Source organism: Balaenoptera ricei, chromosome 9, assembly GCF_028023285.1.
Source record: "Balaenoptera ricei isolate mBalRic1 chromosome 9, mBalRic1.hap2, whole genome shotgun sequence".
Lineage (NCBI taxonomy): Eukaryota > Metazoa > Chordata > Mammalia > Artiodactyla > Balaenopteridae > Balaenoptera > Balaenoptera ricei.
In genome coordinates, this window is record NC_082647.1 from 105,475,243 (window position 1) to 105,500,197 (window position 24,955).

At 59.1% G+C, this 24,955-nt stretch overlaps 1 protein-coding gene, 1 long non-coding RNA gene and 1 other non-coding gene across 5 annotated transcripts; all 3 read right to left on the reverse strand.

The window, feature by feature from the left end:
• Positions 1-2,443: 2,443 nt before the first annotated feature.
• MYO1G (myosin IG) lies at positions 2,444-17,418 on the reverse strand. 2 transcript variants are annotated; one of them, XM_059934274.1, is made up of 22 exons: positions 17,315-17,418; positions 15,608-15,816; positions 15,339-15,432; positions 14,396-14,561; positions 14,067-14,120; positions 13,236-13,331; positions 12,861-12,980; positions 12,013-12,237; positions 11,774-11,919; positions 11,205-11,319; positions 10,869-11,039; positions 10,593-10,663; positions 9,469-9,543; positions 9,136-9,268; positions 8,269-8,435; positions 7,739-7,946; positions 5,718-5,941; positions 5,006-5,150; positions 4,195-4,299; positions 3,874-3,987; positions 2,764-2,918; positions 2,444-2,688 (listed from the first exon to the last, which is right to left on the reverse strand). In XM_059934274.1, exons 1-22 carry the CDS (start codon positions 17,404-17,406, stop codon positions 2,532-2,534), a joined length of 3,042 nt encoding a protein of 1,013 aa, XP_059790257.1. In that variant the 5' UTR covers positions 17,407-17,418; the 3' UTR covers positions 2,444-2,531. The 2 variants fall into 2 exon arrangements, 1 of the variants encoding a protein (XP_059790257.1); XR_009505108.1 differs by lacking the exons at positions 2,444-2,688; positions 2,764-2,918; positions 3,874-3,987 and adding an exon at positions 4,619-4,772 and having other exon boundaries at positions 4,226-4,299; positions 17,315-17,406.
• Positions 17,419-20,847: 3,429 nt separating this feature from the next.
• On the reverse strand, positions 20,848-24,132 carry LOC132371613 (uncharacterized). 2 transcript variants are annotated; one of them, XR_009504893.1, is made up of 7 exons: positions 23,954-24,132; positions 23,570-23,618; positions 22,254-22,348; positions 21,968-22,084; positions 21,706-21,800; positions 21,094-21,197; positions 20,848-20,975 (listed from the first exon to the last, which is right to left on the reverse strand). It is a non-coding gene; the product is annotated as an uncharacterized LOC132371613 (long non-coding RNA). The 2 variants fall into 2 exon arrangements; XR_009504892.1 differs by lacking the exon at positions 21,094-21,197 and having other exon boundaries at positions 23,954-24,120.
• On the reverse strand, positions 22,997-23,129 carry LOC132372256 (small nucleolar RNA SNORA9). Its single transcript, XR_009505127.1, has one exon. It is a non-coding gene; the product is annotated as a small nucleolar RNA SNORA9 (small nucleolar RNA).
• Positions 24,133-24,955: the final 823 nt, after the last annotated feature.

Here is a 24,955-nt window from a genome sequence, read left to right on the forward strand (position 1 = left end):
GCGGAGCACAGGCTCCAGACGCGCAGGCTCAGTAATTGTGGCTCATGGGCCTAGTTGCTCCGCGGCATGTGGGATCTTCCCAGACCAGGGCTCGAACCCGTGTGCCCTGCATTGGCAGGCAGATTCTCAACCACTGTGCCACCAGGGAAGCCCTGCATTGGGTCTTTGTTGCTGCACACGGGCTTTTCTCTAGTTGCGGCGAGCGGGGGCTACTCTTCGTTGCGGTACGTGGGCTTCTCATTGCAGTGGCTTCTCTTGTTGTGGAGCACAGGCTCTAGGCGTGTGGGCTCAGTAGTTGTGGTGCACGGGCTCTAGAGCGCAGGCTCAGTAGCTGTGGCACACAGGCTTAGTTGCTCCACGGCATGTGGGATCTTCCTGGACCAGGGCTCGAACCCGTGTCCCCTGCATTGGCAGGCGGATTCTTAACCACTGTGCCACCAGGGAAGTCCAGAAGAGCTGGACTTGAACCCAGTCTGTGGAGCTTCGGGGTGGGTGCTCCAAACCCTCACCTCAGCTTCACTGTAGGGAACGGCCAGTCTGACATGCCCAGAGCTGGCAGGTTTGTTTTGTGGGTACATGGCCCTTCTGGGGGGAGTGTGTACTTTTGGCATGGAAGCTCTCTTTATGTGAACACTTCCCATCCTCAGTGGGAAACCTCAGCAGGTCAAAACACAGGACTGCAAAAGCGGCCCCTTCTGTGGAAGGCGGCCCTCCTGAGAGACAAACCCTTGACAAACCCTCTCTAGACCCAAGCCTGTTTGCTTTCGTTTTCTTACTGATGGGAGCTTTCTCTGCCAAGCTGTCACTCAGCAAACACCTCCTGTCGTTGGTCAGTGAGTGGTCCCTGAGTGTCCACCAGGGCCAGCCCCGCCCTGGGGCCAGCAGCTGCGGTGGTGAGCAGAGCAGCGTCCATCAAGGCCACCATGACTGGCGGTGAGGATTGACGCAAACAATGACAGAAACCAATGAAATGCTTGCAGGTGACCTGCGTGCTTCAAGAGGGAAGTACTGTGTGTCTTGCTAGCTCAGGACAAGGTGCTCCGCAGAAGGGGGCCACGAGGGTGGGGTGGGAGGGGAAGTCAAGGAATAAAGAGCATGTAGGAGAGGACCTGAGGAAGGAGGCTCAAGCAGGTGAAGAGGGGCAACAGGGACACTCCTCCCAGAGGTAGAAGCATGTGCAAAGGTCCTGAGGATGGAAGGGGCTGGGGTCCTGTCACCTGAAAGTGCTCTGAGCTTGTGTGTGGGGATGATTCTGGAAGGCCAGCAGGCCCATCTGATTAGGATGTTGCCGTCTTCCTAAGTGCAGTGAGAAGGGGGCGTTAAGCCGGGTGGCATTCTCCGTGGACAGCTGGTAGCCACAGGGAATTAGACCGCAGCAGGTTAGGATTTGAGAGAAGGCGGAAGTCCAGGGTGAGAAGTGTGCTGACCCCACAGTGGCTTAGGGGCGGAGCCAGCTTGCCTCGGCAGGGGTCCCAAATAATGGGTGGAGGTGAAGGGAGGCAGCAGGGTTACAGGTGTGAGCAGCAGGGACAGGAACACCGGGAGGGAGGGCTTGTCCCAAAGCCACCAGAGTCACCAGAGCCAGGGAGAGGTGCCGGAGGAGGCCATCTGGGGGCTTTGGGGGCCTCAAGGCCGGGCTTAGTCAAGCTGCTCTTCCGGGGAAGGAGCAGCCAGACACAGACCTGCATGGTGGGAGGTGACCCCACCCCCCAGGAGGGGAGAGGTGACAGTGACAAGGGGAAGCCTCAGTAAGTTCTCAGCCCTTCCATAACACACCCAAAGGCCACGGCAAACAGACACCTACCTCTCTCCACACCAACAGGGCAAGATCAAACAAGGATGCCCTCAAACTTAGGGTGCCCCAGGAAGAGGAAGAGAGCAGCTGTGGGGGCAGAGAAGCCACCTACTGAGAGAGGAGAGGAGAGGGCCTGGGGCTGGAGAGGGCCGGGGCAGGGGCAGGGGCTGGGGAGAGGCTCTGCTGGCCTGAGCGGGGGTGGGTGTGCTCACTCTGGCCTTCCTTGGGTTGGCTTCCTGGAGACACCCCAGGCACGGGGATGGGCTCCCAGAGTCTGAGGGGTCCTGGTTACCGGTGTCCCAGAGGTAGGGTTCCCAGGCCGTGGGATGCCCATACCCAGCACCGACACAGACAGCAGCTGGGACAGTGTGTGCCCCCAGTGTGTGCTCTGCCCAAGCCCCGTCCGTCCCAAGACGGCCCTGGGACCCCCAAGCTTCCCCAGTGGCCCAACAGGAACAATGGAGTCCTACAGGAGGGGAGGAGAGAGAAAGAGACCAAGGCTCTGGGGACATTCGGAAACCCAAGAGGGGCAGCCTTGGATGCAGGGGTCAGCCGAGGACACTGGGGTGACATTTGCCAAATCGGCGGTGGCTGGAGACTGTCCATCCCCGGACACAAGCCTACGCCCATCACAGACTCAGCGTCCTTTATTGCACAGCGAGACTGTGATCTTTCCCCGGTGTGGGTGCGGGTGGAGAACCCCTCGGCCAAGCCCCGGTGCAGGCGGTAGGCCAGCTCAGCAGCCCGGCCACAGGAGGGTGAAGGCACCGCGGCTGCAGCGGAAATCCGGCTCTGGCTGCTCCGGCTTGGGCTCCACGGAGACCAGGCGCCGAGCCCCGCGCTGGGTCAGGGGGATGCAGTCGGAGACGCGGACCTCCAGGGCGCGGCCCTCCCTGAAGGAGGGAGGTCAGGGTCAGGACGGGCAGGGCTCCGCAGCCCCGCAGCCGCCCCCGCGCCCCGAGACTCACCCCTGGCAGTGCGCGGCCAGCACGCCCACCAGCTCCCCAATGCGGTTGTCCAGCGGCGGCCGGGAGCGGTGCAGACACACCACCAGGTCGTCGTAGCCCCGAGCGTGCAGCACCACCAGCTGGTCCCGCCCGCTGGTCACGCTCAGCCCGGTCACCTGAAGGGGGCGGGGTCTCAGGGTCAGGGGCGCGGCAGGCCCACCTCCCCAAACCTGCACCCCCCACCCCGCATCCCAGGAGCACAGGCCCGCCCGCACGCATCTTCCCCTCCCCAGCCCCCCGCCCACTCCCGACGGCCTCTCCCGAGCTCCCCTCCTCTCCCCCAGGCCCCACAGCCCTGCTGTCCCCTCTAGGTCCCCTTCCTCCCTCTCTGGTCCTGCCCATAAAGGGGAGGCTTGGGCAGGGCGCACCGCACACGAGGGCTTTTTGCCCTAATGGAATGTTCTAGATCTGCACAGTCTAACGTGGCACCACTGCTCACCTGTGGCTCTCCAGCACCTGAATGTGCTGGTGCCACTGAGGAGCTGAACTTTTACTTTTCTTTCCTTTTCACTGCATTTAAATAGCCACACGGGTCGTGGGCACCATAGCAGATGGTCCTCCACCCTGACAGTTACAGGGACCCCCAGCCTCAATCCCTGCCCTGGGTTGCCCCTTGGCCTGTGGGAATACGAGCTGCGGCTCCAGGGAGCAAGTGGGTCACAGAACTGGACAGAGGGGTGAAGGGAGGGGACCGGGTCCCACGGGTGGCAGCCACACACTGCAGCCAGGTCCATGCGGCCCAGGTTGGGGAGACCCCCGGGCAGGCACTGGCACAGATGTGGGCAAGGGGGCCATTTGGCATTTTGTTCTGCCAAAGAGTGGAGCAGGAGGGGGCGAGGAGGCCGAGGATGGGGGTCTGGGCCCTACACCCGTGGGGCAACCGGAAGCCTCTGCAGGCTGTTCAGCAGGGGCGCGTGGGGCGGGGGAGGAGTTGCCGTCCTGAGCTGATGCTGAGTTCTAGAAAGCTCCGGCCATCCCAGGTAGGCATGAGGGGAGGGGCCCGGCAGTGCCCAGCAGGACACCGGGCCGGCTGGGGCCCTACGGATGCCCCTGCCCCCGCACAGGGCTCACCACGTCCAGGGGCACGGCCCGCATCACCCGGTACTGCCGGCCCGGCTCCAGCTTGTAGAGGTGCCGGTCTGTGAGCAGCAGCGCCCGGTCCCGGCTTTTGTTGAAGCGATTCACCTGCGGGACAGGTGCTCTCGGGGTCACTTGCCTGCCCCAGGGGGCTCCCCAGCAGGTGTGGCCGGTGGCCTCCCCTCCCTGAGGCCACTCTCTCACTGACTGGGCTGGAGCTGACTACTTTTGAAGTTGCAGGATCAGCTGTGAAACCTGTAAGCTAGGCCTGGGCCGGGGCTGCCACGGGCCTGCAGCCCTGCACCCATTGCTCACCTTTCGGACATGGCTGGAGAAGAGCACGGCCCCGAAGCCATCCTTTTCCCGAAGCGTCTTCAGTCGCTGAGCAAACAGGCCTGAGGCTGTGGGGTTGTCTGTGGCCTGAGGACAGATGGGGGCTGCTTGGGATGGGGTCTTGGGACCATGCTTGACTGACAGCGACTCTCAGGGAATTGGCACAGTTATCCTTGACCTCAGAGAACCTCGTCAGGCCACGCGCCAGCCTCCTGGTGGGTCCACCTGCCACACTGGCTTCCCTGAAGGCCCACCGCACAGACCCCCTGCAGCCCTGAGGTTCTAGGCACACGTGTCTGTGCCCTCCACACCCACCCACCAGCCCAGCTCCCCACGCCAGGCCTGGGCAGACTGAGAGATGGAAGGGGCTGGGTGGGACCTCGCTCCTCCATGCCAAGCCACCCACCTGGGCAAACCTCGCGCCCCTGAGGCTTCATTCCCCGCAGAATGGGGCCAGGGGGCGGCTCACAGCACCCATGTGGGCCAAGGGGGGCCATGGCATGGAGTCAGGCGGCTGTGCCTAAGAAGGGGGGTCTGTGCCAGAGAATGGGGGTGCTGACCTGAAAACACAGGAAGGCAAGTGGGAGTAGGGCAGAGGGGGAGGTTCTGAGTAAAGCCCAGGCTAGCTGGTTCTGGGTGAAAACCCTTGAATTTCAGAGGCCAGGGGCAGGAACAGAGGGGTACAGCCCACAGGACAGCCAGGCCCAGGGAGAGGACAGCTGAGGCGGACATGGGCAAGGTTTCAGCCTTGAGCCCCTCCTTGGCACCCAGACCCCGCAGCCCTGACACTTACGGAGGACAAGTAGTCCCGGGCCCAGGCCCGCCGGCAGCCCCAGTCCTGTCGCAGCTCCTGCAGGGCCGCCATGGCGGCCACCTTGGCCTTGATCTGAGCCATGTCTGAAGGGGGGATGTTCTTCACCAGCTGCCGGGCCCGCCACCTGGAGAGGGCCAGGTGGTCAGACGGACCCCTGTGCAGGCCTCACCCTTCCCTACTCCTGGTTGTGCCCCTTTTCCTGAGAACACACGTTAGTGCCTTTTCATGTCCCTTCCCCCACAGGATAAAGCCAAGCCCCTCAGCCAGGCACTAGCCACCCGCTGTGTCCCAGCCTCCCTGGTCTCAGTGGAAGGTGGCCTCTCCTGCTCTGAGCATGCTGGTTGCCCGTCACACCTCTCCTAAAGAACTCCTACTCAGCCTTCAACGCCCTGCTCAGTTGCAGAGTTTCCCCCACTTCTAGCTCTGACCCACCAACCTCCCTGCAAGCCTCTAGCAAGGAGATGGAGGCCTGCATCCCCTCCAGATGTCCAGAATGGTGCTGGGGACATTAGGAATCTGCCAGCGGCTGTGGGGTGTGGGCAGCCAGCTGATGTGCACAGCCCCCTGTTTTCCTGCTTATCCAATGGGACCACCTGTCTCCTGGCTAGCACCAAGGGGTTCAGATGGCCCGGTCCGGGTGTTCATTGGGCTCTAGCTGAGTGGAAAAGAGTGAAGGGCAGAGGGCGAGTACCTGCAGAAGAGCGCCTGGCAGATGTCCTGGAAAGGCTGCAGCACAGCAGGGGGCGGCGGCCACACAAGGTCACGGCCGTAGAGCGGGGGCTGCCGTGCAGCCTGGAATCGCCGCTGCATCTCTGCCAGGTGAGCGCGCACCTTGTGCCTCCGGAACCAGCGCATGATGGTGTAGATGGCCCTCAGTCGCCGGCAGTGCCGCCTGGCCAGCGTGCCTCGCCATGCCTGGGGGGCCAGTGGGAGGTGGTGCTCCGTTAGGCCCTGCCAGGCCCCGCCTCCCTCACCTTAGGAGACCCCAAAATGGAGGGGCACCCCGAGAATGTAACCATCAAAACCCAGACTGAAGATCCTACAAGGCAAGCGGCCCAGCGAACCCACAGATTAAAAGAGACTTAAGCAACGTATAGACCTTGAGTTGAACAGACTGAGGACACGACTGGGGACGTGTGGTTATTGACTGGACAGGACAGCAGCAAGTCAGTGTGAACTTTCTAAATCCTGTTTCTGTGATGGTATTGGGTCATGTTCTTAAAAAAAAACCCCTGTGTGTTACAGGAGATAACAGAGGTAACAATGAAATGCAGTGTGTCGTCCTTAGTTGGATTCTGGGTTTTTAAAAGATGTAATGGGGGACTTCCCTGGTGGCGCAGTGCTTAAGAATCCGCCTGCCAATGCAGGGGACATGGGTTCGATCCCTGGGTCAAGAAGGTCCACATTCTGCGGAGCAACTAAGCCCGCGTGCCACACCTACTGAAGCCCGCGCGCCTAGAGCCCGTGCTCCGCAACAAGAGAAGCCACTGCGGTGAGAAGCCCGCATACCGCAACGAAGAGTAGCCCCTGTTCACCGTAACTAGAGAAAGCCCGTGTGCAGCAGCAAAGACCCAATGCAGCCAAAAAAAAAAAAAAAAAAGACTGCTCTACCATACCATTTAAAAATAAAAAAATAAAAAATGTAATGGGTCATAGTGGGACCCTTTCAGAAATTTAAATATGGCCTACATATTAGACATTCAGATGCGTAGAATATATTTTATCAGTGTTAGGTTTCTTTTTTTTTTTGGCCATGCCCTGCATCATGCGGGATCTTAGTTCCCCCACCAGAGATGGAACCCGTGCCCCCTGCAGTGGAAGCGCAGAGTCTTAACCACTGCACCGCCAGGGAACTCCCAGTGTCAGGCTTCTTGAATGTGCTAATGTCAGTGTGGTTATAAAGGGGGATGACCTTGTTCTTAGGATATGCCTGCTGAAGGATTTAGGGGTGTCATTACTTTATATGGTTTGGGAAAAAATACAAATATACGCGTATGTGAGTATCTGTATGTGCGTATGGAGAAAGAGAGATAGAGACAGAGAGAGACAGGGTGCTGGGGGCAGGGGAGGGGAGAACATAATTGGAGCAATCCAGGTGAGTAGTAATCATTGTACGAATCTTTCCACTTTTCTGTAGGTTTGAAATGTTAAAAATGAAAAGTTATGGGGAGAGGTGGGAGAATCCTTATCCTTTGGGAAGACATACTGAAATGATTATAAATGAAATTATTTGCTTCAAAATAACCGGGATAGAGGTGCGATGTCTACCCAAAACCACGTTGGTCATGTGACGTGGTTGACACAGAGCAGTAGGCGTGTGGGAATATAGCACACCATTCTGCACGCTTTTCTCCAGGTCTGAAATCTTTCAGAATAAATGGAAGAAAAGAAGGAAAAAAGAAAGGAAGGAAGGAAGCCAGATTCCTGAATGTCTTATTTTGAGCACCTGGGCCTGAGGCTGGTGGCCACAGAACAGAGGTGACCCCAACAGCATCCACACTTTTCGCTTAAGTCAGTTTCAGTGTCGGTTTGTCACCTGCGAGCGGGGGCTCCCCCGGTACTTGGAAGTGTGCCTGTGCTCCCCTCAGTGCACGCACGTCCCCGCAACTCCGGGTGGGACACACCCATCTCTCCCCTCCCCCCAGGTAACGCACAGCTCTCTCCTTCCCATCCTCCCACACCCTGCCTGGTGGCCGTCCAGCCCCGCCGCACCTTCTGTAGCAGCAGCACGATGATGGGGATGAGACACGCGCGGCTCTGCTCCAGCGTGACCAGCGTCCGGGGCGAACGGATGAAGAGCTTGCTGTGGCCGAAGGCCACGTCCCCCTGCAGCCCGTGCTGCTCCAGGAGGGCGCTCACGGCCGCCCTATCGGAGCCCAGCAGGTGGTTGGGCCACGTGTACTCACAGGTCATCTTGTACCTGTCACAGAAGGACCGTGGGGTCCCAGGGGTCCCAGACCCTGGGGAGGAGTGAGGACCCGCCCCGCCTTGACTCGCCCCGCCCCAGGCCACGCCCACTCCAGCGCCACGCCCACACCCTCCCTGCCGATCCCACGCAGCCCATCCCCGCCCCCCCCCCCCGCCCCCCGTGTCACAGGAGGGACCTCGGTGACTGTCAGTGCCCTGAGGTCAGCAGCGTGCAGGCTCCCGCCCTGAAGTCTGAAAAGCGCCCACTGCTTTGGGCACCCGCGGCCCGCTGCTGGAACCCCTCAAGGACACGCCCCTGGGGGAGGGGGCCGTACCTGAGCAGGAATCGAGAATAGGGCTGGCGGGAAGCGAAGCCGGCCCTGCGGACCCTCACGTTCTCCAGCAGCCCCAGGTATGCGACCTGGTGGCGACAGTGGCCCTCGTCCAGCTTCGCGGCCACCTTGTCCTCATTGGGCTTGATGCAGCGGACGTAGAAGGGCTCCTGTGGGGACAAAGGACACTCGGAGAGGCCAGTGTCACGGCCCTACAGTCACCCGGCAGGGGCAGCAAGCGAGCTGTCTCCATCCTGCCGTCTCCATCCTCCCACGCTGCCGTCTGCGTGGGGAAGAGGCTCTCAGGGGGAAGGGGAGGCTGAGGGCCCAAGGGCAGGCCGAAGGCTGAGGCCAGGAGGAGACTGGGGATGAGGGGTGGCGGGCAGCATGGGACCTGGGAGCCCAGTGTTGGGTGCGGGCAGGAGGCTGGCCCAGAGCCAGGGTCTGACCGGGCAGCAAAGCCCCTTAGCCCTTCCTTTCGCTTCCCAGAGGCCCTGCTGAGTCTCTGGATATTCTGTTGTCCTTCCACTGCCCCCTCTGACTTTGTGCCCCAAGCTCTGCAAGGTGCTCGTGCCACTTTCCTGTCCCTGTGGCCCCAGCTTCCAGAAGCTAACCCCATATCTGGGCAGGACCAGGGCTGGGCCAACCCAAGCTCTGAGCAAGGTCTCCCCCAGCCCATCCCCAAGAGGCAACGAGGCCAGGGGAAGGCTGCTGGGACCCCGCATTTACTCAAGCCTCCGCTTGGTCCAGGGCATCTTAACCTGTGCAGCAGCTGGTCCCTCCCTGCTGGAGGGGGTGTGGCTCGCAGCAGAGAGGAAACAGAAGGATCCGGAAGGATCCAGGCTCAGGGTGGGGTTGGGGGGCCCGTACCTTGGAGGCCAGGTTTTCCACCAGGGCCACCATGGAGTTCTTGAAGAGTGTGCCGGCTGTCAGGGGGCGCTTGGTCACCTCTGTGATGTCCTGCTGCCCATCTGGCCACATGGCCCGCAGGGTGGGGTCCGTGCTGTGGACACAGGCTGCATGGCCAGCCGCCCTCCAGGATAGCCCGCACCCCAGCCTGGCCATTTGTAAGCTTCATGGCCTCAGCTTTGACCCTCAGGCTGTCTGTGAGCATCAGACCGGAGTGTCTGAAGTCCCTTCCAGCCAGAGCCCCTGGGCCCTCGCCCTCTGGTGCCCACATGCATGCCTACAGGGCCTGCTCACCTGTTATACAGCAGCCGCTTGAAGTCCTGGAAGAGGGAGTCTCTGTTCTTGTCAATGAAGCCCTCCGCCGAGTACCTGGTTGGGGGGGACAGGGCCACTGAGGAGACGGGGCCCTCGGACGGCCCCCAGCGTGCCCCTCCCCCTCCTCCCACCTGGTCAGCCTCTCTTCCTTCCTCCTCACGTGCTCCTCTTCCTTCCCCTCTCCTTTCTGTCTTCCCTCTCATCACATAAGACCTCCTCCCTCAGAAGTTTCTCTCCTGAAAGATGCCAAATGTCGCCTCACTGAATCCTGGCTCTAGCACATACACGCGGTGTGACCTGACCTAGGGCAAGTTACTTAAACTCTCTGTGCCTCAACAGAGACCACAAGCTCAGAACAGTGCCTACTGAGTTTCCAAAAATATCGGGCGATTGCAATTACAACCAGGAACTCCGGAGTCATGGGTCTGTTTTGTTCCGGTGGCACTGAGAACCTCAGGTTCATCGTCTCGTCCTTTAACTGTTAGAAAGCTCAGCACTAAAATCTTGGCTTCACTTGCAGCTCCTAGAAAGGCTCAAGGCCATGGGATCTGACTTCTGGTGGCTTCGTCTTTTGGACTCTTATTTCTTCTCCTTGCGAAGGACACGTTGGACACTTGTGCCTCTCTCTGTGTCACCTCAGATCCACTTCGGGGTGAGGTGAGTGGCAGGGAAATTAATAATAATCACGGCCACTCCTGGAAGACACCTGGGGCCTCGGTACTCAGTGTGTGGCCCGAGGACCCGCAGTGTCCATCTGGCCTGGGAGCTTGTTAGAAACACAGCCTCTCGTCCCTCTGTTCCTCCTCGCTGGCCTGCACCTTGATGTGCAGGCTTTGCTCAAAGCGTGACAAGAACTGGCCCTGGGCTAGGAGCAGAGGTCCACCCTGGCTGCACCTCGGAATCTCTAGCCCCTCTCCCAGAAATGGGCATTTTTTTAAAAGCTTCCCAGAAGATTCTATGATGCAGCCAGGGCTGAGAATCGCTATCTTAAAAGCCCCAATGTATGCTTTTTACTTGTGAATCTGGTGAAGGGCATATTTTCAGCGCCTTAAAAAGGGGAGGGGGCAGAGGGGGGGACCAGACGCTCAGTGGGGGGCCCTTACATGACATCCCCTGCATAGTGCTTGATCCGGAAGTCTCGGCCAAACTCCATGGTCTTGTCTGTGGGGCAGAGCTATGGGCGGGGGCAGGCCAGGTCAAGGCACAGAAGGTGTGGGGGGATCTGGGGGAGGGGGGGACAGTCCTGCAGAGAAGGCTGAGCCACCGCCAAGGACCCCCCACCCCCAAGACAGGCAGCGTGGCACCCGTGGCGCCCTTTGCAGGGCTGGGACCAGCCGGGGGTGCACAGGGCGGGGGCGACCGCAGGGGCGGAGGGGCACCTGGCGGCTGGTGTAGTGTGGGTGGTGGCGGTGGTGCGTGTCCAGGGTCTGCAGGAAGATCCGGTCGGTGATGGGGCCCGCGGTGCTGCAGGCCTCATCCAGCACAGCCAGGATGCCCCGGTGGGGCCGCTCCACCAGGTCCACGATGGTGGCGTTGTTGAAGTACTCCACCTGCGGGAGGGCAAGCAGGGCAGCTCCCGAGCCCCGCCCGGCCTCTCGCCCGAGTTCCTGCCCGGCGCCCGCTCCCCCCAGCCCTCCCCTGCGCACACCCGCCCGCCCAGCGCCACGCCTCTCCCTCCAGGGCCCGAGGTGTGCAGGATGGGCCCCGGCACTCACGCTCTGCCAGGCGATACCCTCCCGCTCGTATTCCTCCTGCTCCTGCTTCAGGATGAGCTGGATGAAGAGCTGCTGCAGCTTCTCGTTGCAGTAATTGATGCAGAACTGCTCGAAGCTGGGGGCGGAGGGGCCGTTGAGAGTCCTGCCTCGACCGCCCACCGCAGGGCTTTTGCTCCATGGGGAGCGAGCGCAACAAACGGCAGGCTTCCCCGCAAATAGATCCCCTGAGGTTTGCCTGAGGGGCTGGTGCCAGGCGCCCCAAGTGGCCTCTCTGTCGGGGAGCATCTCCCGCTCCGGGATGCTCTTTTACCCGCCTGCCCCCAAGTCCAGCACGCACACCCTGGAGTGGATCTGGGAGTCCCAGCGAGGGGAAGTGAGCCGAGATCTTGCCTTCCCAGGCACCAGTGGACGGCGGCACAGCTGAGGCTGGCTTGAAGGCACGAGCCTGGGGCCAGGGACCGCCCGGCACCGACGCCGGACGCCCTGCTCCCCAGCCCAGCCGAGCTCCCCAGGACTAAGGCGGCCCTAGAGGGTGGGCGGGGTCAGGGTGTGGTGGCAGGGCTACCCACCTGTTGACAGGGAACACCTCGAAGCCGTAGATGTCCAGCACGCCGATGACTGTGTCCTTGCCGTCACGCCGGGGGTCCCGGTCCCGGGGTTCCATGACACGGTTGATCCGGTCCACCACCCACTCAAACAGCCGCTGGTACACTGCCTGGGAAGAGGCCAGGAGCCAGCTGCCTCTGACTGCCTCTGGCCCCGTCTCCTCCGGGAAGGCCTCCAGGTTGCCCCCACACCCCCAGGGCACCTTGGCACAGGCGTCCCGGGCATAGCTGGCCTCGGCCGCAGTGTGGCCCTTCTCGATGAGTTCCCTGCCTCCCGAGGCCACGGTGCGAGCCAGCAGGCAGCGCAGCACCATCCCCCGGGGTGTGGCCGTCAGCTCAGCCACGTGGTCCACCAGCACCTCATCAGTCACCGCCAGGCGCCTCTGCTCCAGACTGCCCTCCTCCAGCTCCACAAACTTGATGTTTCCCTGGTGACGCGGGAACCATGAAGAGTCAGGCTCCGCGTCTCAGAGGAGCCTGCTGCACCCCTCTGCCCCCAGAGGGGCGGGGGAGGCAGGGACACGGGGTACAGTAGAGCTTGGCTTCTACCACATACACAGCCAGAGAGAGAGAGGGGAGCGCTTCCTGGAGCACGCCAGAGCCTTCCCCAAGGCTTCCCACCCGAACGCCATGTGAGTGGTCCCACTGCATCCTTCTGCGGCCGGCTATGTGCTACCCACTCCTCATGCTTCCTCAGAGAGAACTAAGGCTCAGAGGCGCTGAGTAACCTGCCCAAGGCCACACAGCTCTTAGGTGACAGAAGCAAAAGGCCGGTCTGCATGTGCTCAGCTTTACTGAGCCCAGACTGCCCTTGCCTGCTAAGTCTGGGCTGATCTACCAGACAAGGACCAGGCCCATTCTGGGCATTCAGGGCCCACAGCTTAGGGCCCAGCCTGTGGGAACCCATAGCCAAAGCAACTCAGTTTCAGCAGAGGGAGAAGTGGGCCAGTAACATGGCTGGGTTGTCAGAGGCCAGTCTCCTCCTCCAGGGGAGGCGCCCGGCCAGGGCACCACATGGGGCAATGGCCGCAGAGCCCACAGCCAGGCTCACCAGGTGCAGAATGGCGGCCAGGATCCGGTGCACGGAGGCCACCTCCTCAGGACTGAAGCCGATCACCCGCATGGCCTCCGTCACCGCCTGGTGGTGGCTCTTCTCGTCGCTGTCCAAGACCTGGGGGAGAAAGGGCTCAGCACCCCAGTGCCACGCTGAGCCTCGAGTCCCCTGTCCCAGTGTGCATGGCTCACCCACTGCACCCCCATCCCGGCGCTGAGCCCGATTCCTCCAACTGAAAGCCTGCCGAGTCAGGCCCCACCAGTCCCGCTGAGCCATGCACACCGCCCTGGGCCCTGCTGAAGTCACTGGCCACCAGCACCAGGGCCCTGGGACTAAGCGTGATTAGAGCCTGGGCTCCCTGCCCCGACTCACACTGAGCCCCGCCCCCTGGCGGGTGAAATTATACAGCGCAGGGTTTCTCTGCAGGTGCAGTTCTTGCAGCTCCTTGTCCTCACAGCCCCGCAGCACCTGGAGGACCCGACACCCCTCCGTTAGGCCCCTGAGCTCCAAAGACCCCACCCACGTACGCAGGACAAACAGACGCGTCCTTCAACCACCGCTGACCCAACAAATTCATGGTGTGGGTCAGCACAGTGATGGTGTGGACACCGCCTGAGCCCAGGGAGAACCTACTTCTAGGTCAGATACTGTGTAGACACCACACCTATCCAGGGAAAGACCACTTCAGTGGTCAGACATGGTGTAGATACCACCTGAGTCCACAGAGACCCACTTCAGAGGTCAGACACATTGCAGACATTGCCTGTGTCCTGGGAGGACCTACTTCAGTGATCAGACACGCTGTAGACACTGCCAATGTCCAGGCAGACACACTTCGGTGAGTCAGAAAGAATGTACATACCACTCAAGTCCAAGGAGATCCCGCCTCAGTGGGCCAAACATGGTGTAACCACCTGAGTCCAGGGAGACACCACCTCAGTGGGTCTAACCCAGTGTAGACACGATCAGTGTCCAGAATCCACCTCGGTGTCAGACATGGTGTGGACACTGCCCTGCCCGCGTCCAGGGGGACCCCACGTCAGAGTCAGATGAGGTGTACACACAGCCATGTCCAGGGAGCTCCCACCGCAGTAGGGGCAGGGCCGGGGCGAAGGCATGGAGGGAGAGGGGAGAGAAAGGGACTGTGGGTGGGGCAACCAGAAGGCCTTCCCTGCAGGTCTCCCCCTGCCTGCTTTGGCTCACCTGGTAGAAGGCATGGAAGTTCCTCTCGCCCACGTGCTGCTTGAGGACCCGAGACTGAGGAGAGAGGAGCAGCTGGACCGAGGCCCGGATGCTGGCCCCCCCGCAGGGGACCTGTCCCAGAGCCCCCGGGCAGTGCAGGTAGGCGGTGGTGGCTGACCTGGCTACAGAGGGAGCCCCGCCCGGTGAAGCTGGGACATCCGGGAAGGTAGCTTCCTGCCCCCAGGGTGCCAGGCCTGGGAGGCTCGGCGTGGTGGGGCAGCTCTGCCTGGTCCCCCCGAGGGAGGCCTTTGTGCGGCCCACCTGCCCAGGGTCTCGGTAGTAAGGCCCACCTTCTCCAGCAGGTAGCTGTGGATGTGTCCCCCCACGGGGTCTCCTTTGAAGTCAAAGTTGATGTCCATGTACTTGCCGAAGCGGCTGGAGTTGTGGTTGCGGTTGGTGCGAGCGTTGCCGAAGGCCTCCAGCACGCAGGTGGACTTGAGCAGCACGTCCTTGACTCTGCGTGGGGCAGAGGGGCCGAGGGGCTATAACGCAAAGACCTCGCGCTGGGGACTGTGCCCGGGTCCAGCATCCCCGTCTGAGGCTTCCCCATCACAGGAGGAGAGGGAGCCTGAGGGCCTGCCCTCACCCTGCGCTGCCCCTTGCAGGCCTTTGACCCTGAGATGCTGGGAAAGGCACCTGCAGGGGGCTCACGCCGGTTGCCCTGTAAAGCCTTGCGCCTTGAAAGGCATTGGCCCTGCCTTCCCAGACCAAAGCTGCATCCCAGTGAGGAGCTGGGTCTGGACCCTCGGCGCCAGCCATGTGTGCTTGGGAACTTCCATCGCTGTTCCCACCCCACTCCTGCCCCGAACCCCACCTTACCCCACCTCAACAGGAAGAGCCGGGGCTCCCGCATAGGAAGCTGCTCCTACAAATCCCCGCTGGTGAGCAGCTGGCAGGCAGGTGGGCCCTGGGTTCCGGGTTCCTGACCCAAACCCTGACACCCGGCCTGGCATCCTGGGCCTTCCTGATGGGCCAGCCAACTTTTCCACTTCCATCAGGTCCCGGTGAGGGCCCAGCACCCGTCTGTTAGCCCTCTGCACCTCACTCCCTTCCTGTCCCTAGAGGAAGGGCACCCACATGCTGGGCCTCGCCTCTCCTTGTGTCGAGAGGTCCGGGCTGCGGCTCACCTGGAGCCTTGCTGACAGCCACTGAACTTGGCCTGAGCCGGGCTCCATTGTGTCTCTTGCCCCCCATCAGGCATGAGGCCCCTCCCCACCCCCTCCCCACCCTCACCTCTCCACCTCGGCCCTCTGGCTAGGGTTGGTGACGGCAGCGATGTATTGCATGATGTGCTTGCTGGCTTCTGTCTTCCCTGCCCCACTCTCCCCTGCCGGAAAGAAGGACAGTCAGACAGAATTTCTGGCTGCTCCCCCTTAACCAGCTCCCGGTGCCCATCCCCACTCCCAGGTGCTCCAATCACCTCCCCATCGTTGACAGATGAAAACACTGGGGCCCAGGGAGGCTGTGAGCCAGAGCCTGGGCCCTGGCTGCAGGGCAGGTACCTGAGATAACAATGCAGGTATCCCTGGACCGTTGCTTCATCGCCCTGTAGGCAGCGTTGGCCACAGCGTACAGGTGGGGCGGCCGCTCATAGAGCTCGCGGCCCTGGTACCTGGCGATGGCCTCGGGCCCGTACAGGGGCAGCTCCTGGTAGGGGTTCACGGACACCAGCACCTCACCGATGTACGTGTAAATGCGGCCCTTCTCGAACCTGGCACAGGCAGGGTCAGTCCTCAGTGCTCAGGGCCTCGGGGACACACACCTAGGTCCCGGGGCATTGGGCCCAGGCGGGAAGCCTTGGGGCCCTGGCCCACCCGCAGGGCTGAGAGTAGACGAGGGAGCTGGGGGGAGAGGGGGTGCCGGCTGACTTGAGCCTTCCTGGTGCCGTTTGCCGGGAGTCGCACCCCACACAAGGTAGTGGTGGGATCCAAGCTGCTCTCCACGGGGATCCTGATGTCACGGGAATCATGACTACCCACTTTATTAAGGGACTGACTTGCCCGAGGCCTTGCTGGGCAAGGCAGAGCTGGCAGCTGGGAAACTGGGTTGAGGACCGGGAGGAGACGGGGGGGGGGGGGGGGGGGGGGGTGTGGGGGGGTGGGAGGCAGAGGGTGGGGCCTCCAGCTGTTTCCTTCTCAAGACCTGGGCGGGGACCCAGAAGCAGAAGCGACCCAGCCCAGCCCCACCCAGACAGCAGGGACTGGGAGGGGTGCCACCACCCTCCCCCCGGGCACTTCCTCAGACTTCTTGACCCTTCCCTTCAGGAACCTAGCCACCCAGAAGGGTGCCTGTGTCCATCATCCCTCTCTTGACTCTCCTGCCCTGGGAGGAGCACTGGCCCGCCTGCGCCTGCTGCCCTGACGACCCGCCCTGCCCCTCACAGCCTGTCCCGGGTTCCTCTTCCTCAGCTGCCTCGGACGCGGGAGTTCCCTGGCTTGGCTCCCTGCACACCCGGGACCTGCTGGAGACAGACTCTCTCATCTGCAAGCTGTGTGGCCCCAGGCTCAGGGTTCCATCATTAATACGGAGATGGTAATACCTGTCTCAGAAGCTAGTTTATAGGAATGAAGTGAAGTCATGCTTAGCTCTCTGCCCCATACAAAAGAGAAGCTCATTTCCTGTCTGACTCTCCATCCCACAGCCCTGGCCTTGGCTCAGGGCCTGCCCGTGCCTGACTTCAGCAATCTGGGGTCAGTGGGACCTGTCCCCAAGCTCTGCACAGTCACCTTCTGCTCCCCCTGGCTGTCCAGGGATGAAGCCAGCTCCTGGTGCCACCCCATGTCACCACTAACTCCTCCCTGCCCTCTGCCCTCCGGCAAATAGGGCCCCGTGTCACTTCTACCAGCCACACCCTGAAGCACCCCACATGCCCCCGAGAGTGTTATCTCAGCTTGCCCACCTGCACCCCCCAGGGTGGGCCCTGACCACTTCCCTTGGAGCCCCCAGGGCCCAGCACAGCCCCACAAGGGGGATGGAGCATCCAGCTGGTCCGGGGGCCTGGCACCTGCCGGGAGGAGGGGTCAGGAGGCACCTGGGCTGTGTGGGAGGCCCGGGTCTGGGAAGCCTGCTCTAGCACCGGCTGGTTGCCCTGGCCCTGAGGCCACGGTCCTTCCTGTCCCGACGTCCCCCTGCGGTCACCCAGACAGCGGGCTGGCAGAGACCAGCAGGGGTGGGGATGGGGAGAAGGGGAGCCCCTGCCCGAGGTCTACCTGAGCTTCAGGTTCTCCATGAAGTCTTCCATGGTCACTTGGTCCAAAAGCACAAAGTCGGGCTTGCCGCACTCAGGGCCTTCGTCCTCCATCGCGCCGGCGGGAAGCACCCAGGCCAGGTTGCCCCGACCTTCCTGTGCAGAGCAGCTCGGGGGGGGGGGGGGGGTGCTCTCGCACAGGCCCAGCCCTCCCTCCCGCAGCCGCGTGGTGAAGTAGGAAGTGGGTTCTTGTGGCCCCAGGGAGGGGTTGCCCTCCCTGCTTGCCGTCCCCTCCCAAGGGGCTCTGACCCCTGCTTCCTGGTTCCCCTCAGGGCGTGCCTAACGGTCGAGGCGGTCAAGGAAACGCCGACCCTCTGTGATCTCACCCTCGCCCCAAGCAGCGGAGTCTCTGCAGTCCCCAGCCCTGCTGCATCGAGTCACCGGTAGGACTGTGAGGAGGGCTTTCTTGACGTGGTGGCGGCCACAAAACCCGTCAACTCTCAGACCTCAACACTAGGCGGATTTTTGGGTAGGTACATTGCACCTTGATAAAAGGTGATCAAATGCTGATACCCAGGCCTTTGGGGCAGGAGCCTAGGCAGTAATCCTTCCAAGTGTGACCACGCTGTGATGTGAACCACAAAGCCAGCTTCCAGGCTTAGCCCGCCACAGCCACGGGGCTGGTGGTCTGGGTTCGTCATGCTGAGACCCAGTCTTGCCATTGGTCCAGGCTTCTGGATGTTTCCCAGAAGCGTCCTTTGTGTCCTCGGGGCCCACCTGCCTATCCCTCTAGTAGTGAGGACCAGGAGCTGCACCAGGAGCCCTCCTGTCCCACCTTGGTCCTCACCTCCCAGACGTGTGGCCTCACTTCTCTCCGTAGAGCAGGCGGGCCCTTTACAAGTGGCCAGACGGGCCAGCTCAGACTTCGACCACATGGCATCCGGGTTGGGGACGTGGGGCGGTTCTCTCTCATCCCTCCCCTTGCACAGGGAGGACAGCGTATTTCCCAGCTTTGAGTCATCCATGTAGTACCTTTGGGATTCTCTACTCAAAAAGCTAGTTTATTTAAGAACTGTCTTTCAGTCAAGTCATTTTTTTTTTACCTGAATGAATAAAAGAATTTATTCTGTGACATTTAGGGTCTAGACTAGAATAAAATTTTTGGTTCATTTTAGCTCGAGACTAGAATAAAATTTCTAACCAAGCGTGATCAAAAGTCTCTCTTTTTTTTTAAAGTTTTATTGGAGAATAGTTGCTTTACAATGTTGTGTTAGTTTCTGCTGTACAGCAAAGTGAATCAGCTACACGTATACATAGATCCCCTTTTTTGGATTTCCTCCCCATTTAGGGCACCACAGGGCACTGAGTGGAGTTCCCTGTGCTATATAGTAGGTCCTCATCAATCAACTCACTTTTTAAACTCTGAAACATTGTTTGATATGCACGGGTTTTTTTCCTTCAAATACTTTAAAACGAATACATATCTAATGAAATTGTAAAGTGCTTATTTTCAAATGCCTGATAAAACCAAGCCTCACAGCACTGCGCCCCATTGTTCTGAGGGGACCCTCCCGTCGGGACCAGGCTTTGGCTCCACCCTGCGCCAGGCCTGGGGCTTCTCTTGAGCAAATTCTGGTCAAGTTTCATCCTCCCAATCTCTGAACACCCCCTTCGCACCCCCTGCCTCTTTGGCTGGTGCTTTTGAAGGGTTTTCCAAACCAAAGCTCAGGAGTACCTGGGGAGTTCTCACGGAGCCTCAAGGTTTCACTTCCCGAACCTCTGGGCCCGGGGTTTGCATTAAATTAACAAGTGAAAAAAATGATGGCTGTTCCAGTGAAACTTGAGACATTGAAACCTGAACTCGATAAAATTTTCACGTCATGGGACTTCCCTGGTGTCCCCGGTGGCACAGTGGTTAAGAATCCACCTGCAGGGGACGTGGGTTCGAGCCCTGGTCCGGGAAGATCCCACATGCCACGGAGCAACTAAACCCGTGCACCACAACTACTGAGCCTGCGCTCTAGAGCCTGTGAGCCGCAACTACTGAAGCTCACAAGCCTAGAGCCCATGCTCCGCAACAAGAGAAACCACCGCAGTGAGAAGCCCGCGCACCACAACGAAGAGAAGTCCCCACTCGCCACAACTAGAGAAAGCCTGCGTGCAGCAATGCAAAAACCCAACACAGCCAAAGCCAAAAAAAAAAAAAAAAAAAGAAAGTTTAAAAAAAAACATTTCACGTCACGTCAAAAAATAGCTTTCTTTGGGTTTTTTTTTTTTCCACGTAAAGATGTCAAGACGGTTCTGAGGTTGGGGATTGGCCCGTGGGTTAACCAGTCCCAGCTTTAGACCCTGCTACTGTGTGGCCCTGCACTTAACTGCAGTCAGGACTGTGCTCTCCACGCTGACAGCTTGCACAAAGGATTTGCCACCCAGTGCCTCATTTATCTATGAGGCCAGTGACAGCACACCAGAAATCCTTCCCCCTCCTGGGTCTGGCTGGACCTCTGGGTCTGCTGGTCTCTGGTGGCCCTATACGCAGCTTCCCCGGGGTAGGGTCTGACAAGTTGGGGCACAGTGACAGGTGGAACAAACAGGTGGTCAAGTGAGGATGGAAGGACAGCAGGGAGGTGCCCCTGGGGGCTGAGGGCGGCAGTTTCACTCTCATTATCTGATCTAGGTCGATTTCAAGATGCCGCCCTCTGTCCAGTCCCTTCGACGGCCCCTCACTCTGGCTCCCCTTGCTGGTGCCATTGCCCTCTGTAGCAGGTCCCCAGTCCCTTTGTTTCTCAGTTCCCCTACACAACGGTACCCACTTTAGGATTTGCTTTTACTTCCACCTCATCTCAGAGCATACATACTGTTGGGTTAGTTGCAGGGAAGGGCCCTGCAAAGGTGCCCTGGAGCGGCATGTACCCACAAAGGCCACACAGCTCACCCTCTGACGATGCTCGTGAGAAGCTCTACCTCTCACTCTTCCTCATCTGCTCGGGAGGCTGTCAGGAGCGTTTCCCCTGGTATCCGGTTCTGAGCTGTGAGGCTTTCTACCCCTGCCCCTGCAGGGTGTAGCTGCAGTGACTCACGGTGCAGGGACCTTTGGGTACTTTTCCATTCACAACATCACTAACAAACTAAACGTGGCTCACTGAATCTTTTCTAGCTCAGTCAGCCTTGGCCTAACCTGCTGACATTCCTTGAAAAGGTCACGACGTTGAGCTAAATGGGCTTCCACTGTGAAGTTATTTATCAAATGAAATAGATCATGAGGGTGCACCACTCATCCTAAAAGTATCAATCCACACACTGTGGACTCAACACTGTGGTGTGTAACCGAGTCTGACCCACGCTGGTGAGGAGGACAAAAGACAGAGAACGCCATCAAGCCAGTGGAAGCTACTCCAGGATTGGTGCCCTACCACCCACTCTACAGTCTCAAAAGCAATGAGAGTGGGAGACACCCCAGGGGCCCCCTCAAACTTGGCTGAAACTCCTTCAGGGAGCGGAGGGCCCTCCTCCTCTTTGTACCTAACATATGGAAAACAGAAACAGAGGCTGGACTGAACTACAAATTTTACACCGTTTTATTAAATATCCCTTGTTTCTCATTCAGGAGATGTCAGAGGGGCCTGGGTCCTGATGTACAGTGAAGATCCTTGTTCTGGAAGCAGACAACATGGCACCCAAACCTGGGGTCAGAGAAGGTCAGTCAGACATGCACACCTGGCCCTGAGCCACCCACACCTCAGCTGGGCCAAGAACCAGAAATTCCTGACTCCTGGAAGGGGAGCAAGTGAGGATTTGAACCTGCTCAGAGAGCTGTGGTGCAAAGGCCTGGGTTCAAATTCTGCTGCACCTTCACCAGGTGTGTCAATGTGGGCAGGCAACCACCTCAGTTCCCACTTGCTCATCTATAAAAACAAGGAAACAACTTGGAGGCCTGCTGTTAAAATAAAGTGACGTGAGGATACAGCCAGGGATTGCTGCAATTGCCAACTGCTACTGAGTGGCAATAAACAGAAATGAACCTGAGTTCCCACTCCTGACTCCACCATGCGCTAAGAGGCCTCTGCGACAGAGACTTAGTAGCAGCCCACCCTTTCCAGGCTGACACACCACTGACCTAGGAGATTCTGGGGGAAGAGGCTGCAGGTTGAATCCAAAACCACAAAGGCAATCAAAATGCCATGCCAAAGAATCAGAGCTCCACGAGTCTAGATAGTAGACAACTATCTGTCCACAGAACAGTCTCGGGAGCTTAAAGACAATTCATCTTTCTGAGACTCAATCACCCGACTTACAATATGGGAAGGTAAGAATAAATGGATGGTTTTGAACCTCTTGACAAGGGGACTTATGGAAAATTAACATATAAAATGGAAGTGAAGTGATTTGCTAGGCCAGACCCTGCATACTTACCACTGCAGAGTCCCCAGAAGAACCTGTCACCCACGGAAGGGATCATCTCTCAGGTGTCTTCCAGCTCTCACATCCTGGGATTTCTGCTGCTGAAGCTGGAACAGGAACACAGGGCAGAGTCTGTTGGGGGTTGGGAGGCTGTGCTGTCAGGAACTGTGAAGGGTCTGACATACCCCCCCCCAGCAATGGCACGTGACAAGGTAGCCCATCAGTTACATGGAAGCTGGTAGGAGACACAAAGCAAAGACAGTTGATTACTCACCACAGCAGTAGGTAGACAGAGCACCAGCGTTCTCCACCAGCCCCATCTCCCACCAGGTGACACAAGGGGAGCCAGAAGGCACTCACAATGCAGTGGCTGCATCACAGAAAAGGCACCCTGCGCACAGGAAAGCCAAATTGTTTACAGTCGACAGTGGGCAGGCCTGCTCTCTGCTCTGGAAGTACTACCTCGTACATACCCAGGCTGTCTATTTGAACATCTTTGAAAAGAAAGTCAAAGGGCAGCCAGCGCCTTGCTGCTAGGACTGCAGAACCATGAGACTCACCGACAAGTGTCCCGACGGCAGCCCCAGGAGACTGGTGTGTTCAGCATTTGCACTTGGACTGAAGAGAGAGATCCGAATCTGCTAGAAGCCTTGACCTTCAAGGGAGAAGGTGCGGTGTGAACCCCGCCATCCAGGAGCATAGGAGCTGTGCTGCCCTGCTATGACCATGCTGGCCACATCCCTTCCTGTACCCCACAGCCCTCACCCCAAGGCAAGGCCCAATGGCATTTCCCTAGAACCAAAACTTCCTACCCGCTTCTGGATTCCATTCCTCCCTCCCTCCATTCCACCGACGCAGAATTTAGCCTTTGGTTCTCTTTGGTTTACCCGCAAATGGTAATGTCCCACTGGGCAGGGCCCATCCCTATCATTCCTTTCTACTCTTTATTCCCTGCTGCGGCTCTAACTCCACCTTTACCACTCCCTCTAAGCTTCACTTTCAACTTCTGTAAGGCTTCTGTTTGAAGGATATAATAAAATAATACAGCAAAATTTACCACAAGCCTGGAACAGAGCAAACACCCAAAATCCAAAACGACTTCAGCAAAGATATCAACGTTCTCTAATCTGCACGGTGCAATATAGTAGCCGCTTGCCAAATGTGGCTACTGAGCATCTAAGAATGTAGGTAGTGGGAATGAAAAACTGAGTTTTAAATTTAACCATATGTGTCAAGTGGTCACCACATCAGACAGTGCAGATCTGTATGCTGCCCAGCACACCAGATAGGGAAGGCAGCAGGCAATTGTCTGAAATTTCTATAACCTTGCTCTGGATGGAGCAGGGCAAGGCCTCAAACCGTTTCAAAATTTTTCTTGCAAGCACTGTAGGAATGCACAGGGTCACTGCAGACCCAAGCACGCTGGAGGCTTGCAGCCCACATTCCTTCCAGCCCCTAAAGCTCTGGACAGACAGCCGTACTCCTACTGAGCACCAGCCGGGACCAGAAACTGGGAGAAGAGATCACGGGTTGAATTAGGCCTACTTGGGTTTACCCACTGGACACAGATAACTGACAAATAGTAGGAAGGGAAGAACTCCAGACAGCAATCCCTTCTGGCTCAGGGAGTAAGGGACGGAGCCTTGGCAGAGGCAGCTTTGTCAAGCAGTTGAAAGGACAGGAGTTAACTTTAACTTCATTCCTTACGACCCTGTAAATATCCTTATCATCACCTCATTACACAGAATCGCCTTTTCTTCCACAGTCTTCTCAGAACTGTAGACCATGACACAAAAGTTGACTCGATCCGGATTTTTCGCCACGAAATAATGGTGGAGAAGAACTGCGGGCCCAGTTCCGGGTTAGTGTCACTTACCAGGCCATCTTACAGATCATCTGTTGCGGAGCAGTAGAGGGCCGTCCACCTGGAGGGGGCACGGGGTCAGCTCAAGCAAGGTCTCGTGTCGCCTCCCTAGTTCTCGCCCCTTGGGAGGCTATACCCACGAGCCCATTCCCCCTGGCGCTGCCTGCCAAGGCCGCATGTGTACTCGGAACGGGACCATCAGAAGCTCGGTTAGAACCACCCTCCTGTTTCCCCTCCAACCGCAGGACGGAACGGCCTGGGCCGAGCACCCGCCAACGATCACCGGACCGACGGGGCCAAGCGCGGAATAACTCGGAGACGGCGCGCCCGCTCCAACTGGGCCCGGCGCCCCGCACCTCGCACCCCAGCAAGGCCCCCACGCCCTACGACCCTCACCTGGCCTCAGTAGATGGCAGGCACCACCTGGGACCCTTGATGGCACTGGATGGCCACGACCCCCAGGAGCAGCCTCACCCGAACTGCCACCCACGGGTGCAGCCGCGCACGCTCCCGCCTGCATCCTCCGGCCGCCCGCTGGCAGACGCACGTGGCGTCACGTGACCCGCGCGGCCCTGGGAGATGACGTCACGAGGGGCGCCAGGGCGAGGCTGGGTGCGCGTTAGCTGCGCCCCTCGGTAGTCCCTTGTGAGGCCGAGAGCGGAAGTCTAGTAAACCGGGGGAGGCGGGGCGCGCCGCGTTCCTGTTACCCCCGGGCTGGACTGGGGGATCCAGGAAGGCGGGGAAGTGGGCCTCGTAAAGGTACAGGGTACGGCAGCCAGCGGGGAGCTGGGCGCGGCAGGCTGGTGAGAAGCTGGACGCTTGGTCCTGTTCAAAATAGGGGAAGACACCCCCTTGGCTTTTAGAATTGAATTCTCTGCCCTTTTCAAAGGAATGTCAATCCCTAATGGCTAAATAAGCCCACGGCTAGTCTCACGACTCAGGATTGTTTCCCAAGGGCCTGGGAACACTCCTTCTGAAATGTTATTGTCAAGGGGGAGAAACTCTGATCTCCCAGTGTCCTGGGAGGCTAAGGGCCCACTTGTCACCTGACTCCAAATTGCCCTTAACTATATGGAAGAGTGGGGTTTCTTTCTGTGTTTGCGTCCCTTTTAACTGTGGTGCGCATCACATTCTGGCTTTTCTTTCCCTTCTGTCTTTTCTTTCCCTTCTGTCTTTGTGGAGAGGTTCTCTGGGTTGGGAGGAAATTTGGGGTTTAAATATATTTCTTCCACGCAGGCAGAGGAAAGCGCATTGTAAGGTACTGAGACTGGGAAGGGCGTGGCTTGTTGGAAATACAGCTAAGTATTAACAGGATTGTAGAGTCTTCTCCATGAGGAGCGATGGATAAGAACTACATATTCGAAGGTCTTGAATATAAGGCTACGAAAGCAAGAACTT

Coding starts and splice junctions, on each gene's coding strand:
- MYO1G (XM_059934274.1), bottom strand. CDS start 17,406: ATGGAGGACGAAGGCCCTGAGTGCGGCAAGCCCGACTTTGTGCTTTTG. Junction 15,433..15,607: donor TACCTGCATTGTTATCTCAG/GTACCTGCCCTG, acceptor TCTTTCCGGCAG/GGGAGAGTGGGGCAGGGAAG. Junction 9,269..9,468: donor AAGCGGCTGCTGTATAACAG/GTGAGCAGGCCC, acceptor CTGTGTCCACAG/CACGGACCCCACCCTGCGGG.